Raw genomic sequence first — 19,291 nt, 5'->3', positions numbered from 1 at the left:
TTGCCCTGTAAACAATCAGGGGGTGATCCCAGATCCCACAAAGTATATATATTCTGAATCATCTCTCCGAGACCTTTGCAACGATACCCCAGTAATGGGGTTATGTGAGACTTTACTGTCCGAAGTTCCTCCTGACCTCTGAAACAAGGTCACGCAGGTCGAGTTCGACTTTTAGTGCGATTAACAATTGTTCTGCTACCAAATATGTTGAACATATTAAAAATTGGGATAAATCGAACTGACACTAGTGGAGAAAATTAGTATTATGGGTACTTCGTGGGAACTTCTATCAAAATCGATCTTCCTACAAAGTACCCTTAATATTTGAGCTATGAGGATCTATGAAACGGCATTCGATGCAGAATATAGGGTTTCTGTAGAGATGTGAAGGTAGAAAGATACCATTTAATAAATTTCGTAAATACTTCGAAAAAACGAAAAAAAATTGACAAAATTGTCAGGTAATTGGCATTATCAATTTCAATCTAGGTGGTCCATTCACTGAGGCGCTCTGGACAATCCCAAATGAGGACCGTATGCCAAGTTTGGAGGAAATTAGCGTACTGGTAGCGTCAAAATGATTTTTCCCACCATTTGGGGCTATATGAAAAATTTGGGGCACCTTGAGAAAAAACGCTGATGCACGTGTACACTAATTTTTCATTTTATTAGACACGTGTAAGAGCATTTTTAGTTTCTCCACAACTCATGCCACACCATGTACCGGTTTATGCGAATCTAGTCCTATACATAAATGTGGTTAAAATTGTTCCACCTTTGTTGGAAGTGCACATAAATAATTCAGTAATTTTATGTAATGCGCTATTCATTAATTTAGTAATTTATGGATTAAAATAACAACAAAATTACATTTGAATGACGGATGTATCTGCAATACATTCTGTAGCAAAGACACATTACTAGCTAAATTACATCACATTTTAATTTTATATTGCACATATTACATTAATTGTAAGCGATTATTTAGTTTTTAAGGTTAATTTGTATTCTAGGAAGTTAAAAAAACTAGTCCACTAATTAATGCTGTAATTTACAGTAGATTAAGCAATATTTCTGGTCCGTCTCAAAATTGGATTAACATCAAGCAATTAATATTGATTCCTTAATACGTAGCAAAAAAATCAGTAATTACATAATTATTTTTCCCTAATTACTATTTAATAATTTCGTCTTTAAAGGGATCCACCACTATCCACTCGTCTGGGTAAAATAGCTTCATTTCATACTCTTTGAACCTTCTGTACTCTGGGTCTTCATAAATTGTGAGCGTTTGAGGGTGAAAAGTTGGCGCAATGATGGTCTTTTTCTCGTTTTTGTTAAGGTACGCGGCCCACCAGGAGAACGTGCTATTCGCGATGATTGCATGTTTGCAGATCATCATCAAGTAAAAGTCTTCTAGGCTCGTGGTGCAAGAGGAACAAGAGACGAAATGAATGTGGACGTTGGCCGGAAGTTGTAATCCACTGGAAAAGAAGATGTAATTATGTAAAATTGAAGTTACATTATAATACATACTTAAAAATAATGTTACCCATTGAAAAGTAAGTGTACTCTGAATTCGACAATAAGAAAAGTATGACTTGATGACTCGTCGTTAAAATTCGTGAGATGCGACAAATTTTTAATCATTTATTGGCTCTGGGAATTTTTTAAAAAGGTCTGGACAACTAATTGGTAAGTAGAGCAGGTCCTTGCCAACTTTATAAATACATAAGCACACTCCAGATTTTGTCAGTTTTTGAAGCAGGCGATCTAAAGTTAAAGAAGCCTTCAGATATATTTGAACTCGTCAAAACTGGCTTAAAAACTAACTGATATTCTGTTAACGTCCTGACTTAGGTATAAACTAGTGTAGAAGCCCGTCCATCGACGGCCCGTCGGTAAGCCCGTTACCCGAACATTAGTGAAGTTAGCCTCTCCTGTTCTCTCTGCAGAGTGGAGAGAGAAAAGAAGAGGCTAACTTCTCAAATAAGCCACCGACCCACCCAGCAGCGATACACTCGCCTGCTTTATATAGTTTAGATTATAATTATAAATAACTAATGTACCTAGCCGTACAGGATTTCAAAATGTATTCCCGAAGAATGATTAAAAGTATGCTCATTTTGAAGATTTTGGCGATGAGGCATCGAGTTCTATGTTAAATTAATTGTTTTAAATGCAGAGTAATGTTGACTTGGTAAAGAGTTACATACATATATTTACCCTGGATTTCGCACATATATTTTTTTATTAATAAATATGTACAGAATCCAGAGTGTTTTCATGTTTGAAAGGGTAAGACTCTAAATATTTCAAAACTGCGATTAACATTTGAAACACAATACCTGAGCAATTCCTGCCTCACGAGGTCAATCTGATCCGAGAAGATGAAAAACGAAGCATCTTTTGACAAATCCAATTTCGCCAGCATCGTCTTTACCGATTTTTGGTAGAAACAAATCGGTGTAAACCAATTATTATCTTTTCTCTCATCTTCGCCATAATCTCCGCGTCGAATATGGATTGCGACGCTGTTCTCGCCAGCGTCGGAGATGATGTTGATCCATTTTTGGATGGGTGGACGAGATAGCTCTTCCGGAGTTAAGTCAAGTTGGAACATTTCCTTAATTTTCTGTAAATACAGGTAACAAAAAAACATTGTCAAGAAATGTAAACCGTTTGGCCTGCACACCTGTTCAAAAATTCTTAATTCATTCAAAATTCATTCATTTTAAACAAATAGGAAAAAATCATTATTCATTTACTCAAAATTTGAAAATGAATTTTTATTAATTTTTTATTTCATTTTATGTGCAATTCTTCTTTATGGATGGATTTCTTAATGTACCCCATGAACTAATCATAGCGGGAAAAATCAATAAGAAAAAATATTCATTCATTATTCATGGACATGAAATGAATAAATAGTTATTCAATTTTCATTCGATCAAAAATTTTAGAAAAAAATACTTTCATTACAAATATTCATGAATTTAGTGAGCAATCAATGAATAATTTATATATTTATTCCTTATTCAAAAAATGAATGTGAACAAGCAAATGCTTTTACCGGAATGTATTCTTCAAAAAATACTTCTGATTGGCAATAGTCCTGAATAATGATTAGCTTATTGGTAGGAATGGGTCGATAGAGCAGGTCGCGATCGTTGACGCGAAGAACGTCGTCCTCACTCCACGGATAGCCCCTCGTATACCAGCCCTCGATCGCTTTGTCGTAAAAGACGCGAAACTTGTGGAGCACGTAGGGACGCGCGTTTGAATCGTAGAATGGGTTCGCCTTTAAGAAAAATTAGAAAATCGGTAAAAAAATTGAATACTCATTCTTAAAAATAATGTTTTTCTTTTGAAAAGTATGTAAATGTGCTCTTTGTTAAATTTTAAGGGATATTAAAAAATGGTACATGTTAACAAATGTTATCTGGTCAAAAAAACTCAAAAGTTGAAAACTGCCTAAACAAATATTCGCATTTTATAGGAAACCACGCAAATTTTAATTTGTTGTTATCAGGAGTAATTATGAAAAATCAACATCGTACCCGAGAGAAATTTATAAAAATTATTTACTTACAATGGAGAGGTGTCAGGTGGTTATCGCCAATGTGGACCGGACTAATTTTAAATTGTCCAGGCCCAGAAATAAGCCCACCGGTATTTTTTCGTTTTCCTGAATGAGCATATTTACGCCCGTGGCGGAATTTTCAAAAAAACTTTCAGCCAAAATCCTGATTTTTAAAAACGCTGTAACTTTTCGAATTTTAGCCCGATTTCAAAAATTGAATGCAATTTGTGTTCAGAATTACTTCCCTGAAAATATAAAAATTGATTTTCAAAAAAATTTAAATTTAATATTTTCATGCCATTTCTGAGTTTTTAGAAATGGGAAAAACGATAATTTTTTGAAAATTAAAAAATGTTTGAAAATGAAGTTTTATATTTTCAGGGAAGTAATTCTGAACACAAATTGTATTCAGTTTTTGAAATCGGGCTAAAATTCGAAAAGTTACAGCGTTTTTAAAAATCAGGATTTTGGCTGAAATTGTTTTTGAAAATTCCGCCACGGGCCCATTCAGGAAAACGAAAAAATACGGGTGGGCTTATTTCTGGGCCTGAACAATTTAAAATTAGTCCGGTCCACATTGGCGATAACCACCTGACACCTCCTCATTGTTAGTTGTAGGAAAAAGATTAATGTAAAATTCAGAGTGTATTCACTTTTCAAAAAGGTAACATTTGTTCCCAAATTTTATATCCATTCATAAATATGCACACTCTAAATAAAATTAAGTAAAATTTGTTCAAGCGTGATTAAAAAAGAGGATAACACAACCAAAATTGGCCAACTTTGTGCAAAATTTAAGTAGTTCCCACTCGTCGGACAACTTCTGCACAACTTTAAACAAATTTTTGCATATCGGTTGGATAATTTTACCGTTTGGTTGTGTTATCCTGTTTTTTTACCCAACCTTAAGTAAACTTTACTTATTTTTATTTACAGTGTATTAACCTGCGAGTTAAGAATTCTTGCCGACGGAATCTCCAAGTAGAGTGGAACCCCCAACTTTTTCGATAATGAGTAGGCACAAGCATAAATGAACAATTGGTTCCCGAGTCCTCCCACTTTCTCCATAATTATCCCGGGAGGATGTAACTCCGTCCAGTCCCATCTCTTATAATAGTCGAAACACGGGATGACAATGACGAACAGAACAAGTCCGAAAAATACGCGTTTTATCGTAAAATTCTTATAAACCATGGCGACCATCCAGTCCAGCCAGGTTGTTGTTTGGGAGGAATAATCCTTTAACATGATGAACAAATTAAACTTGTCGGCACTTAAATTTAATATAGTTGATGTTTTGGATACATAATTTCGCCAGTTTGAAAGAGCTATTGTTTCATAATTAACAATAAAGGCTCATTCCATCTGAACCCACACGATCGTCGTCGCACCCATATTTGATATCTTGTCCACAATAGTATCATAGTTGCATAATATAAAATAAAACATATCATAAAAATCAAAATTTGATAATTAATTTTTTTCGCAAAGATATAGCATTTTAAAGAAAATTTGCAAATGCATTGAAAATGCTTTCGTCACCAAAGTGTTGGTTCAAAGGGGTAGGTTACATTTACAGATTTCATTCATTGATCATTCTTTGCTATGAAAAATTTTTAAAAATTCAAAAATTCAAAAAAATCAGAAATTTGAAATGTATTTAAAAACTCGATTATCGAGAAGACGGACAGGTATCGCTCATTGAGAGATAAGCCAGTCGATGCCTTTGGGCCTGAGGAAACAAAAAAGTTTAAAACCCCACGCGATTTTTGTCCGTCTTGGAGTTTTGGCAATTTTTCGAAAAGGTAAAATTAACATGGGCTGCGTGTGTAGACAGTAGTAAATAATTCTGTGTTCCTACGTGGCCGGGAACATTGACAAAGTGTGAGTTGTGCAGTGTTCTCTTGCAAAAGAGAGAAAAATACATGGCCAGGCAACCATCACCAGGGAGCAGGGTTTAGCACCTCTATTTCCTGGTACTCGATCAAACGTGTTGCTTACAAATGGAATGAGCCTAAATTAAACACTACCACCACCACTCTTGCTTGTTAGTTTTAAGCATTATTTAAATATGTATGTGCATATAATGTACAGAAAGCGAAATTTGTTACTAATAAATCAACTAACAAGACAATGTTCAACATCTGGTAGAGTTACACATACAAATGTACATATTTATGTATACTCCGTACCGGTAATAATTTTGTAATATGTATTTAAATTCCTACCGGATTTGTGGTACTATTTTGTTCCGAGTGGTAAAATGTTTGTTACCACGATATCACAGAATGGTAATGCCTGTAGAGCGATGTGCATATGTAAATAAGTAGTATGTACTCCGGCTAGCAATAAAAAATAAACTTTTATAAAATATACTACAAAATATTTTCGGTAAATTCTCAGATTTCTGTAAATATGTAATTTGTACACGATCCTCTCCCACAACCGACTGGGCTGGATTTGCATCGAATCCGGATAGTAAAAAAGTATGAATATGTATGGATGCTCAGGTATATCAAGTGGATACATATTCACCGTTTTTTAAGCGAGAAGGCAAGCAAGAGCATTATCAGGAGTCAGCCTGATAGATAATTTACGACACCAAAACGACGCGTATTTATCATAGTTATGTATGTTGCAAAGCACAGCACAAATGTGACGTGTGAAGCAAAACGATAAGATTAGTCACCCACCAAATGTATGTATGCATGCGAATAATCTATATTTGCACAGATTCTTCTTTAGACTGACTGTCAGACTGGCAAATTAAGAACAAAAGTTTTTTGCCCATCGACCCTCTTTAATGGGTCGAGTTTCTGAGCTATTATTGACATTTATATTCATGTGCATATTTAAGAAATCCAGACTGTGAAACAAGTCTGCTTACTATTAGTTGGATGTTTGTTATCTTGTCAGTTCTCTAATGATGACAGTAATGTTGAAACATATCTACTAAAGACTTATTCATGTAAATTATGGAGTAACTTTGCGGATTTATGCATTTTCAAACGGAATGTGCTGAACACCAGGCTGAATTTTTGTTGCATTTTTAAAGATCGTTTAAAGTGTATCGGAATATCGGTTTAAAGTATTTAATCGGAATTGAACAATATAATTTAGTACCTATATATGTACATGTATGTATTTATATGTACCTGTCCTTTTCATAACAGGAGGAGAAGACAAACTTTCTGACAGAAACAGAAGTATATTAATTAATCGTATGATGAACCTACATACAGAAGAATGTTAAAGATTTCTAGTCATATTTCAGCAGCCCTGTTCAAAGTTAAAAAAACTATTGCTTAAATAGCATCAATCTCGTCAATTTTGAGATAAATTTAACTTTTCATAGTTCAACCTATAGCTAATTTCTGGTTATACATATTTATGTACGTAAAGGGTTATCACAATTTATAAAATTTGATTGCTTAAGACGATGATAAACTTTAATGCCCACCGCATGACGAACAATTCTCCAGTAGATATATGTATATGCCGGTCCAGTGTTATGCAAAAATAATTTAAGAAAGCCGACAAGTTGGGGAGTGTCCATATATTACGTCATCAAAATAACGCAGATTTTTGGATTATTCATCCACCCTCCCACCCCTTCCAAATCCTAATTAAGTACGTTAAGATTACGACGAGTAAGTCAGCCGACCAAAAATTACCCACCACCTTTTTGATAACGTAATATATGAACACTAGCGTATAAGCCCGTCTCCCGCCGGGCGAGCGAGAATTATCAGATGCAAAAGTCTGTCGGAAGCCGAAGCGAAAGCAAAGAAAGTCATAGAGCTTAGACTGGCACGTATTAAACGTCTAATGGTAGTTATCTTGGGCTGGTTGTAGCCTTGACTTCAATTTCACTTTGACTTTACTTTAAACTAAAGTGGCGGATCCTGGATACCCATGACAGACTTCCAATTCTATTTAACTTCAAACTAAAGTGGCCATGATAATCACCCCCAGACAACCACCATCAGATAACCACCCATGATAACCACCCCCAGATAACCCCCATGATAACCACCCCCAGATAACCCCACGATAACTACCCCCAGATAACCCCCATGATAACCACCCCCAGATAACCCCACGATAACTACCCCCAGATAACCACCCATGACAACCACCCCCAGATAACCCCCCATGATAACCACCCCCAGATAACCCCCCATGATAACTACCCCCAGATAATCACCCATGACACCCCCCCATGATAACCACCCCCAGATAACCCCCCATGATAACCACCCCCAGATAACCCCCACGATAACTACCCCCACATAACCCCCATGATAACCACCCCCAGATAACCCCCACGATAACTACCCCCAGATAACCACCCATGACAACCACCCCCAGATAACCCCCCATGATAACCACCCCCAGATAACCCCCCATGATAACTACCCCCAGATAACCACCCATGACACCCCCCCATGATAACCACCCCCAGATAACCCCCCATGATAACCACCCCCAGATAACCCCCCATGATAACCACCCCCAGATAACCCCCATGATAACTACCCCCAGATAACCACCCATGACACCCCCCCATGATAACCACCCCCAGATAACCCCCCATGATAACCACCCCCAGATAACCCCCACGATAACTACCCCCAGATAATCCCCATGATAACCACCCCCAGATAACCCCCACGATAACTACCCCCAGATAACCACCCATGACACCCCCCCATGATAACCACCCCCAGATAACCCCCCAAGATAACCACCCCCAGATAACCCCCACGATAACTACCCCCAGATAACCCCCACGATAACTACCCCCAGATAACCACCCATGACAACCCCCCATGATAACCACCCCCAGATAACCCCCCCCGATAACTATTTCACTTTGACTTTAAACTAAAGTGGCGGATCCTGGATACCCATGACAGACTTCCAATTCTATTTAACTTCAAACTAAAGTGGCCATGATAATCACCCCCAGACAACCACCATCAGATAACCACCCATGATAACCACCCCCAGATAACCCCCCATGATAACCACCCCCAGATAACCCCCCATGATAACTACCCCCAGATAACCACCCATGACACCCCCCCATGATAACCACCCCCAGATAACCCCCCATGATAACCACCCCCAGATAACCCCCATGATAACCACCCCCAGATAACCCCCCATGATAACCACCCCCAGATAACCCCCATGATAACCACCCCCAGATAACCCCCACGATAACTACCCCCAGATAACCACCCATGACAACCCCCATGATAACCACCCCCAGATAACCCCCAATGATAACAACCCCCAGATGACCACCCATGACAACCCCCCATGATAACCACCACCAGATAACCCCCCACGATAACTTCCCCCAGATAACCCCCCATGATAACCACCCCCAGATAACCCCCACGATAACTTCCCCCAGATAACCCCCCATGATAACCACCCCCAGATAACCCCCACGATAACTACCCCCAGATAACCCCCATGATAACCACCCCCAGATAACCCCCACGATAACTACCCCCAGATAACCACCCATGACAACCCCCCATGATAACCACCCCCAGATAACCCCCCCCGATAACTACCCCCAGATAACCACCCATGACAACCCTCCATGATAACCATTCCCAGATAACCCCCACGATAACTACCCCCAGATAACCACCCATGACAACCCCCCATGATAACCTTCCACGATAACTACCCCCAGATAACCACCCCCAGATAACCCCCACGATAACTACCCCCAGATAACCACCCATGACAACCCCCATGATAACCACCCCCAGATAACCCCCCACGATAACAACCCCCAGATGACCACCCATGACAACCCCCCATGATAACCACCACCAGATAACCCCCACGATAACTACCCCCAGATAACCACCCATGACAACCCCCCATGATTACCACCCCCAGATAACCCCCCACGATAACTACCCCCAGATCACCACCCATGACAACCCCCATGATAACCATCCCCAGATAACCCCCCACGATAACAACCCCCAGATGACCACCCATGACAACCCCCCATGATAACCACCCCCAGATAACCCCCACGATAACTACCCCCAGATGACCACCCATGACAACCCCCCATGATAACCACCCCCAGATAACCTCCCACGATAACAACCCCCTGATGACCACCCATGACAACCCCCTATGATAACTACCCACAGATAACCCCCCACGATAACTACCCCCAGATAACCACCCATGACAACCCCCTATGATAACTACCCACAGATAACCCCCCACGATAACTACCCCCAGATAACCACCCATGACAACCCCCTATGATAACTACCCACAGATAACCCCTCACGATAACCACCCCCAGAAAATTCAGTGGTAAAGTGTGCACATGTGATCACTTCACACTGTTGTGTCTCGTCACCACAGTCAAAAAGTGTGAAGTGATCACAGGTGATCACTTCACACTTTTGTAGTGGTTATCTGGAGGTGGTTGTCAAACAGTGGTTATCTGGGGGTGGTTGTCAGACAGTGGTTATCTGGAGGTGGTTGTCAGACAGTGGTTATCTGGAGGTGGTTGTCAGAGAGTGGTTATCTGGGGGTGGTTGTCAGACAGTGGTTATCTGGAGGTGGTTGTCAGTAGGGTTGCCGCGTGTAACGGGTCGGGTACCCGTTACCCGCATACCCGCACGATTCTTGCGGGTACCCGTTTTCTGCGGGTAGCGAGAACTACCCGCACGGGTAACGGGTTGTTCTGTTTTTATTTAATTCTCGACATATATCAGTTCACAAAGAAAGCTAGCAGCAAGTTAGTCCATTTACCAACAAAAGCGTCAATTTATTATTTATCTATTTCAAAATTTGCTATTTTCCAGCAACTAGGGTTTATAGCGTGCGTGTCTTTTCGGAAGCCACGGAAGCCTATGGCAGCCTGATATGCTTTTCACGTCCCTAAAATGAAATTATTGTTTCTCAAGTAAAATTTGCCTGCTCTAAAATCTGAGTAACAATTTGACTTGTATTTATTTATGTATCTATTTGTATTTATTTTGTATTTATTTATTTGTGTAAGACTGACGAGATTTTAATTTGTTCGTTGAAGATGAAAAACCTGAATCCGATTGAAGGCTAAAATTTTATTTGTAGATATTTTTAAAATGAAAACTTAAATTTAAATCAAATTCCAAAAAAAATCAAACTAAAAGTTGAACCTTTCTTCAAGCTACACCAAAATTATCTAGAGAGTATATTAAAAAGTCAAGCCAAAAATTAGAAATCACATGATACTTTCCGTTGAATGTCCACTTTAAAGAAAAATATTGGAGGCAAAGTTCGATTTTTAAGTAAATGTTCAGCATCTTATTCCTCCACTGGACGAAAATCATGGTGGACTTTGAACTCTGATCCAAATAGTTTCCTACGGGCTATTCAAGGGAAAGATTAGTGATAATTCCTAATTTTTAACTTGATTTTTTGATATCATTCGTTAAGAAATCCCGATGTAGTTTGAAAAACGTTCCATTGCAAGTCAAAAAGTTTGGTTTCAGAACAACTGCGGATATTCCCATAGCAATTTACGGCATTCGTTACTTGCGTAGCATTATCTGAAATTACATATCAACCCAAATGAGCCAATCAATTAAATGGAATTTATTCTTAAGGCTGGTTAGGTTTTAAGTCAATTTTCATTACGGGTAGCGGGTAACGGGTACCCGCACGGGTACCCATGCGGGTACGGGTAGTTGTGCTGCGGGTAGCGGGTCGGGTAACGGGTAGCATTTTCGCTACCCGCGGCAACCCTAGTTGTCAGACAGTGGTTATCTGGAGGTGGTTATCTGGGGGTGGTTGTCAGACAGTGGTTATCTGGGGGTGGTTGTCAAACAGTGGTTATCTGGGGGTGGTTGTCAGACAGTGGTTATCTGGAGGTGGTTGTCAGAGAGTGGTTATCTGGAGGTGGTTGTCAGAGAGTGGTTATCTGGAGGTGGTTGTCAGAGAGTGGTTATCTGGGGGTGGTTGTCAGACAGTGGTTATATGGAGGTGGTTGTCAGACAGTGGTTATCTGGAGGTGGTTGTCAGAGAGTGGTTATCTGGGGGTTGTTGTCAGACAGTGGTTATCTGGAGGCGGTTGTCAGAGAGTGGTTATATGGGGGTGGTTGTCAGACAGTGGTTATCTGGAGGTGGTTATCTGGAGGTGGTTGTCAGAGAGTGGTTATCTGGGGGTGGTTGTCAGACAGTGGTTATCTGGAGGTGGTTGTCAGAGAGTGGTTATCTGGGGGTTGTTGTCAGACAGTGGTTATCTGGAGGCGGTTGTCAGAGAGTGGTTATCTGGAGGTGGTTGTCAGACAGTGGTTATCTGGAGGTGGTTATCTGGAGGTGGTTGTCAGAGAGTGGTTATCTGGAGGTGGTTGTCAGACAGTGGTTATCTGGAGGTGGTTGTCAGACAGTGGTTATCTGGAGGTGGTTATCTGGAGGTGGTTGTCAGAGAGTGGTTATCTGGAGGTGGTTGTCAGACAGTGGTTATCTGGAGGTGGTTGTCAGACAGTGGTTAGCTGGAGGTGGTTGTCAGAGAGTGGTTATATGGGGGTGGTTGTCAGACAGTGGTTATCTGGAGGTGGTTGTCAGAAAGTGGTTATCTGGAGGTGGTTATCTGGAGGTGGTTGTCAGAGAGTGGTTATCTGGAGGTGGTTGTCAGACAGTGGTTATCTGGAGGTGGTTGTCAGACAGTGGTTATCTGGAGGTGGTTGTCAGAGAGTGGTTATATGGGGGTGGTTGTCAGACAGTGGTTATCTGGAGGTGGTTGTCAGAAAGTGGTTATATAGGGGTGGTTATCTGGAGGTGGTTATTTGGAGGTGGTTGTCAGACAGTGGTTATCTGGAGGTGGTTGTCAGAGAGTGGTTATCTGGAGGTGGTTGTCAGACAGTGGTTATCTGGAGGTGGTTGTCAGAGAGTGGTTATCTGGAGGTGGTTGTCAGAGAGTGGTTATCTGGAGGTGGTTGTCAGAGAGTGGTTATCTGGGGGTGGTTGTCAGACAGTGGTTATATGGGGGTGGTTGTCAGACAGTGGTTATCTGGAGGTGGTTGTCAGAAAGTGGTTATCTGGAGGTGGTTGTCAGAAAGTGGTTATATGGGGGTGGTTGTCAGACAGTGGTTATCTGGAGGTGGTTGTCAGAAAGTGGTTATCTGGAGGTGGTTATCTGGAGGTGGTTGTCAGAGAGTGGTTATCTGGAGGTGGTTGTCAGACAGTGGTTATCTGGAGGTGGTTGTCAGACAGTGGTTATCTGGAGGTGGTTGTCAGAGAGTGGTTATATGGGGGTGGTTGTCAGACAGTGGTTATCTGGAGGTGGTTGTCAGAAAGTGGTTATATAGGGGTGGTTATCTGGAGGTGGTTATTTGGAGGTGGTTGTCAGAGAGTGGTTATCTGGAGATGGTTGTCAGACAGTGGTTATCTGGAGGTGGTTGTCAGAGAGTGGTTATCTGGAGGTGGTTGTCAGACAGTGGTTATCTGGAGGTGGTTGTCAGAGAGTGGTTATCTGGAGGTGGTTGTCAGAGAGTGGTTATCTGGAGGTGGTTGTCAGAGAGTGGTTATCTGGGGGTGGTTGTCAGACAGTGGTTATATGGGGGTGGTTGTCAGACAGTGGTTATCTGGAGGTGGTTGTCAGAAAGTGGTTATCTGGAGGTGGTTGTCAGAAAGTGGTTATATGGGGGTGGTTGTCAGACAGTGGTTTTATGGGGGTGGTTGTCAGACAGTGGTTATCTGGGGGTGGTTGTCAGACAGTGGTTATCTGGAGGTGGTTGTCAGACAGTGGTTATCTGGAGGTGGTTGTCAGAGAGTGGTTTTATGGGGGTGGTTGTCAGACAGTGGTTATCTGGGGGTGGTTGTCAGACAGTGGTTATCTGGAGGTGGTTGTCAGACAGTGGTTATTTGGGGTGGTTGTCAGACAGTGGTTATTTGGGGTGGTTGTCAGACAGTGGTTATCTGGAGGTGGTTGTCAGACAGTGGTTATCTGGAGGTGGTTGTCAGAGAGTGGTTATCTGGAGGTGGTTGTCAGAGAGTGGTTATTTGGGGTGGTTGTCAGACAGTGGTTATTTGGGGTGGTTGTCAGACAGTGGTTATCTGGAGGTGGTTGTCAGACAGTGGTTATCTGGAGGTGGTTGTCAGAGAGTGGTTATCTGGAGGTGGTTGTCAGAGAGTGGTTATTTGGGGTGGTTGTCAGACAGTGGTTATTTGGGGTGGTTGTCAGACAGTGGTTATCTGGAGGTGGTTGTCAGAAAGTGGTTATCTGGAGGTGGTTGTCAGAAAGTGGTTATATGGGGGTGGTTGTCAGACAGTGGTTTTATGGGGGTGGTTGTCAGACAGTGGTTATCTGGGGGTGGTTGTCAGACAGTGGTTATATGGGGGTGGTTGTCAGACAGTGGTTATCTGGAGGTGGTTGTCAGAAAGTGGTTATCTGGAGGTGGTTGTCAGAAAGTGGTTATATGGGGGTGGTTGTCAGACAGTGGTTTTATGGGGGTGGTTGTCAGACAGTGGTTATCTGGGGGTGGTTGTCAGACAGTGGTTATCTGGAGGTGGTTGTCAGACAGTGGTTATCTGGAGGTGGTTGTCAGAGAGTGGTTATTTGGGGTGGTTGTCAGACAGTGGTTATTTGGGGTGGTTGTCAGACAGTGGTTATATGGGGGTGGTTGTCAGACTGGTTATCTAGGTAATTTATGTTTTCAAATAAAGAATTTAATTTGAATTTTCGCGCCATTCGAAACTTAACTTTCTCCACTTTCACTTCCGCAACAGAAAATTACTTTCACTTCTGTTGCCAAGAGACATTTCCAGCTTATAATATAGATTCCGTCATGTGTGTATAACAATTCACATTTATTTATTTTTTAATTTAACATGAAAGTCTTTAACCATGATAAATATTCAACTGTAACTTCTGTAACTTTACTATAACACGCATGTGCAAGTGCGGAGACCCAAGACGTTGTCATAAACACAGTGAAAATAGTTGGTGCACATGCTGTAGAAAAAAGTAGTGTTAGTGTTAGTGTCAGATTCGCGGCAAGTTGCCAGGTAGGGCAATTCAGTGCATTCCACGTTGTAGCCTTCGTCACGGTTACAGGCCCACTCCATCCGTCCGCAGAAGCCTAGAAATGGTTAGGAATGACGTAATATGTGACCTTTCCCTTGTTCACAACGTTGAGGCAATTCAGGCAGACCCTAGCGAAGCACAGTACTCAGGACGGATTTTTCATGTTAAAAAGTTTGGGAAAAGCGGTATGAAGAAACTGAAGCAACATTTTACACTTAATTTATAGAAACACTCCCATTTGGTAGACTTTGACGTGGAATCCAAGTAATTCTAGTGAATGCGTAATTTAATATGATGCCAAGAACATGTCGATTCGAGAGAAAAATCCGTCCTGAGTACTAGCTTTAAACTCGTAAAAATCCCAAGGTTCTCTTATTTATTTAGAAACCATCACAAAATTTGGTAATGGAACCATTTCTCAAATTATATCAGGATTGATCGACCGAGTTATGTAAAAAAAAAATTATGACCCTTATCTATCCATTGAATGATCCCTTTGAAGCAAAACATTGGTAGCATGTTCAATTTTTGGGTAAATTTTCCCTAGTTTTTTCCTCCACCGGGCGAAAACCAAGGTACTAGGTGGCCCAAGTAAAGTGTTAGTAGATTGAAACGCTGTAGCTTCAACAGTTTTTGTGCTACAAATTTCTAGTAAATTTTAATGGAAAGCCAGTTAATTTTTAGGTAGAAAATAATTTTTGGTTTCCGAAATTTCCTCCCCTAACATTAATGCAGAGCTGAGGACGCGGCCTAAAGACCTCGATTGGAGCACGCTCGGAATCGGTGGACAAATTGCTCCATTTCGTGGTCAAAAATTTGTTTAAAGCTTTCAGACTTCTATATGGCTTAGAACACACCTTTGCCCCTAACTTTGGCCGTTTTTCATAATCCGGGCATTCAAATGCAGAAAGGAGGATGACCATTCCCTAATTGGAGATATAGTCCGGAATTTGGTTTCTTAGGCAGGCTTCGGCCATTTTTTGCACTATAAGCTCGTGCGGAGTCCCGCTAAGAGGTTAAATCGATTCCATTGAAATGGATCTCACTTAGGGCATGTACCACGGACTCGAAAACATTTTTTAAGACATTCGATACCACCACCTTCCCCCCATTTTCAACAAAATGTAGAGAAATTACCCAAATTAGCTCCCACCTGACAAAACCATCAAAAAACCTAGATGATGTGACTTTTCGACCTTTTCTCTATATCAGAGGATATCTTTGACCGATTTTGCTTAGATCAGGTCAACTCGTTTGTTAAAATATTTTCCCGATGTGAAAATCTCCTCATTTGTAAGAAGAATCCTCTTCACTTTTTTGGCGCGTACCGCTTGAGGAGAGCCCTTCATTTCTTTAGTAGGGCTTTCCTTCTGGGTATCATCAAGAGGTGGCAAGTACCACATTTCAAAACCTTAAGTCTAAGGTTCAATTTGAGTACTCATTGGATAATTTGCATCCACAATGTCAGCTGTGAGGCTATTTTCCGTTGGAATTTAGTGAGTTTCTTTGGATTCTGGACTTCAGCGCCTTCACGATGGGTGTGGTCTTTTTAGGTTTTGAAAAAAAATTTCTTCAACTGTTTTTAGTGGACCTGGTCCCCATGAACGTTTTCATAGTCCGTTGGACTAAATTAAAGTGCACGTTCGACTCCAGTCACGTTTTCAAAATTCGCCATTTGTCGTCCAACTTTTTTGGTGAAAAATGGACGTCGCCCGCGTCCTTTCAAGATTTTCCCTGCTGATATGCTTTGCAAGCAATTAAAAACTGATTTATGCTATTTATGTAAAATCGCACGAGGAATCCAACGCACTTATCAGATTTTCATTATCTCCAGCGGTTTTAATATTATTAGCTACTAACACTTAGCCTGGGCCCAGTAAGTAAAACCAAGTTAAATAGACGTGGAAACTTTACTAAAGGTGTTGGTCTTCAAAGGGGTCATTCAACGAAGAGCAAGAATTATACGATTCGACAACGACATACAACGACAATTTTTAAGGTTTACTTTAAGTATATGGATAAGTCAGCCTGGTCGAAAAACGTTGAGGAGACATAATTTTTTGGGTGCCAGGTCACCCCAGTGGTTGTAATGGCCATATCAGCCTTCGATGAAGGTCGTACGGGGAAATTCATAGAAAATGAACCGGTGGGTACTTTTTCAAAATTGGTGGTGTTCTGGATTCACGAAAGTCATACCTCGACAGCTTTTTCGAGTTCTCTCGAAATTTCAGTTTTTCAATTTTTTCTAAATCACTGAAATTTTGATAATTTTGTTCTCATCAAAAAATTGTGCTACCTTATTCTTCGGTAACTGGGTAAAAGGGAGTGGTCATATACCCCGCAAAGTATATATATTCTGAATCCTCTTTCCAAGGCCTTTCCAACTATAACCCATTTATGGGGTATTGTGAGACCATGACCTTTTCAACTTTGTGCCCGCTGAAAAGGTCACGCAGGTCGAATTCGATTTTAATAGTAATTTAACTAGTTTCAGAAGCAAAGCCCTTGGAGAGAGGCTTCAGAATATATATACTTTGTGGGGTGTATGACCACTCCCTGATACCCAGTTACCGAAGAATAAGGTAGCACAATTTTTTTGATGAGAACAAAATTATCAAAATTTCAGTGATTTAGAAAAAATTGAAAAACTGAAATTTCGAGAGAACTCGAAAAAGCTGTCGAGGTATGACTTTCGTGAATCCAGAACACCACCAATTTTGAAAAAGTACCCACCGGTTCATTTTCTATGAATTTCCCCGTACGACCTTCATCGAAGGCTGATATGGCCATTACAACCACTGGGGTGACCTGACACCCAAAAAATTATGTCTCCTCAACGTTTTTCGACCAGGCTGACTTATCCATATACTTAAAGTAAACCTTAAAAATTGTCGTTGTATGTCGTTGTCGAATCGTATAATTCTTACTCCGAAAGGATAAGTGTCATGTTATTTGTAATTTTATGCTTGATTTTTTGACATACATATCTCACTACAAAATCCGGGTGTGGCTTGAAAGAAGGTTCGATTGTTAGACCAAAGTCGTCGACTTATTTTGTAATGGTTTGTAGAATTTGTTTACAAAACGCACAAATTTTATAAGACTGCTTGAATTGCCTCATTGTAACTTAAAACTTATACAATAAGTGTCACTCATTAAAGTGATTTGTATCGTACCAATTAGTTGACCGTATGCAACAGTTGTGACGACAACAAGAATGACAAGAAGCAGGGTAGTCGTCTTCATGGTGTCGGGAATCTTTCTGCAAAGGAAGTAGAAATAGAAATGCATGAATCATAGTTGTGTAAGTATTTTCTTTTTTGCAACAAACGTTATCCTGGCGAAGCTGAGCTTTAAAAAATTAATAAGTATTTTTGCTACACCGAGATTTTCTAGCGAGTTATATCAAAAAGTAAGCAAAAAATTAGGAATCATATGACGCACATCTTTCAGTTAAATAACCCCTTTGAAGAAAAATATTGAACCGTAAAGTTAAATTTCCCTCCAGGGGCGAAAAATATGGCGGGCACGTGACTTTACCCTCCAATATTTTTCCTCAAAGGGGCCATTCAAAGGAATAACAAGCGCCACGTGATTCCTAAATTTTGGCCTGGATTTTTTATATATAACTCGTTATAAAATTTCGGTGTGGCCTGAAAAAAAGTTGCTTAGTCAGTTATCTACGATTCTAAAATTAGTTTTAATCTGGACTTGTACTCATTTGAATACAAGAAGATGGGGAAGTTGAGATACAAAAAGTCAAATTCAAAACCCGCATACAATAGCACCTTAAGCTATGGGACGGGTAGAGTTATTTTTTACCTTTTAAAAGTAAGTTTCTTTTTGCTCAGGATGGGTTGACTGTCACGGCGAAGTTATCACTGATAAATTTTTGGCGAGATCAAGTTAATTTTATAGACGGGTGAATACTTCACAATCAGTAATCCTGGATATAAACGTATATAATCTTGCAAATAATGGTTTTATTACGTATTTAGCCACTGATAAAATGGGCAGGGATGGATTCTGTTAATTCTTTTACACTTTTAAGCCTAGTACTCAGAACAGACTTTTCGCTCGATGTGACAAGTTCTACGGTTTGTATTAATTTCATGCATCACTGGAATTACTTTAATTTCACTACAAATTGAACCAATAGAAGTGTTTTTTGAATAAACGTCTCATAAAAACTATTTGAAATGTCTACATGAAAATGTCTCCTAATATTATTTTGCTGGTCTCATATAAATTTATAACTGACTCGTAAAAAGTTTTATAAAAAACAGCTTTTATTTCATATTTTTATCAGATTTTCAGTGTTTACAAAGCCTTGCTTGTTTTTTTTGGGGCGACCAGGACTACGTCGACCACCTAGTGGAATATCTTTAGCCTCAGGTATACGTTCAAAAAACTTCTTATGACCTGCTAGACCTATTAAATTGTTTGCACACATAAGTTTTCAAAAAGACTGGACAGGTACATATGGATTCTTGATAATTAGAGGTTTTGAACGTCACTTTCTACAGACGTGTTGTACATTGTTGGTAGGTATCATAGCTTTCCCAGGATATCATTTCACAAATTCGTAAGAATTTGTTAACGTCATTCCCCCTTAACTTTGGTTTCCCACTTGCAGA

At 40.2% G+C, this 19,291-nt stretch overlaps 1 protein-coding gene and 1 long non-coding RNA gene across 5 annotated transcripts; both read right to left on the bottom strand.

The window, feature by feature from the left end:
* Nucleotides 1–825: 825 nt before the first annotated feature.
* Nucleotides 826–6,067, bottom strand: LOC110855248 (O-antigen biosynthesis glycosyltransferase WbnK). 4 transcript variants are annotated; one of them, XM_035856106.1, is made up of 5 exons: nt 5,585–6,067; nt 4,529–4,911; nt 3,074–3,301; nt 2,349–2,635; nt 826–1,484 (listed from the first exon to the last, which is right to left on the bottom strand). In XM_035856106.1, exons 2-5 carry the CDS (start codon nt 4,829–4,831, stop codon nt 1,175–1,177), a joined length of 1,128 nt encoding a protein of 375 aa, XP_035711999.1. In that variant the 5' UTR covers nt 4,832–4,911; nt 5,585–6,067; the 3' UTR covers nt 826–1,174. The 4 variants fall into 4 exon arrangements, with proteins under 4 accessions (XP_035711999.1, XP_035712000.1, XP_035712001.1 ...); XM_035856107.1 differs by having other exon boundaries at nt 5,614–6,067; XM_035856108.1 differs by having other exon boundaries at nt 5,812–6,067.
* Nucleotides 6,068–14,418: 8,351 nt separating this feature from the next.
* Nucleotides 14,419–18,588, bottom strand: LOC110855419. Its single transcript, XR_002548469.2, has 3 exons — nt 18,477–18,588; nt 17,831–17,916; nt 14,419–14,709 (listed from the first exon to the last, which is right to left on the bottom strand). It is a non-coding gene; the product is annotated as an uncharacterized LOC110855419 (long non-coding RNA).
* Between the last annotated feature and the right edge of the window lie 703 nt (nt 18,589–19,291).

This window comes from Folsomia candida, unplaced genomic scaffold, assembly GCF_002217175.1.
Source record: "Folsomia candida strain VU population unplaced genomic scaffold, ASM221717v1 Fcan01_Sc012, whole genome shotgun sequence".
NCBI lineage: Eukaryota > Metazoa > Arthropoda > Collembola > Entomobryomorpha > Isotomidae > Folsomia > Folsomia candida.
The sequence above is the reverse complement of the archived record's forward strand: the minus strand, read 5'-3'. Positions and strand labels throughout refer to the sequence as shown.

Excerpts from the sequence above, each read along its gene's own strand:
- LOC110855248 (XM_035856106.1), bottom strand. The coding sequence starts at position 4,831 with ATGTTAAAGGATTATTCCTCCCAAACAACAACCTGGCTGGACTGGATG. Across the intron at positions 2,636-3,073 it reads TTTTTGAAGAATACATTCCG|AAAATTAAGGAAATGTTCCA; the intron begins GTAAAAGCATTT and ends CTGTATTTACAG. Across the intron at positions 1,485-2,348 it reads GTGAGGCAGGAATTGCTCAG|TGGATTACAACTTCCGGCCA; the intron begins GTATTGTGTTTC and ends CTTCTTTTCCAG.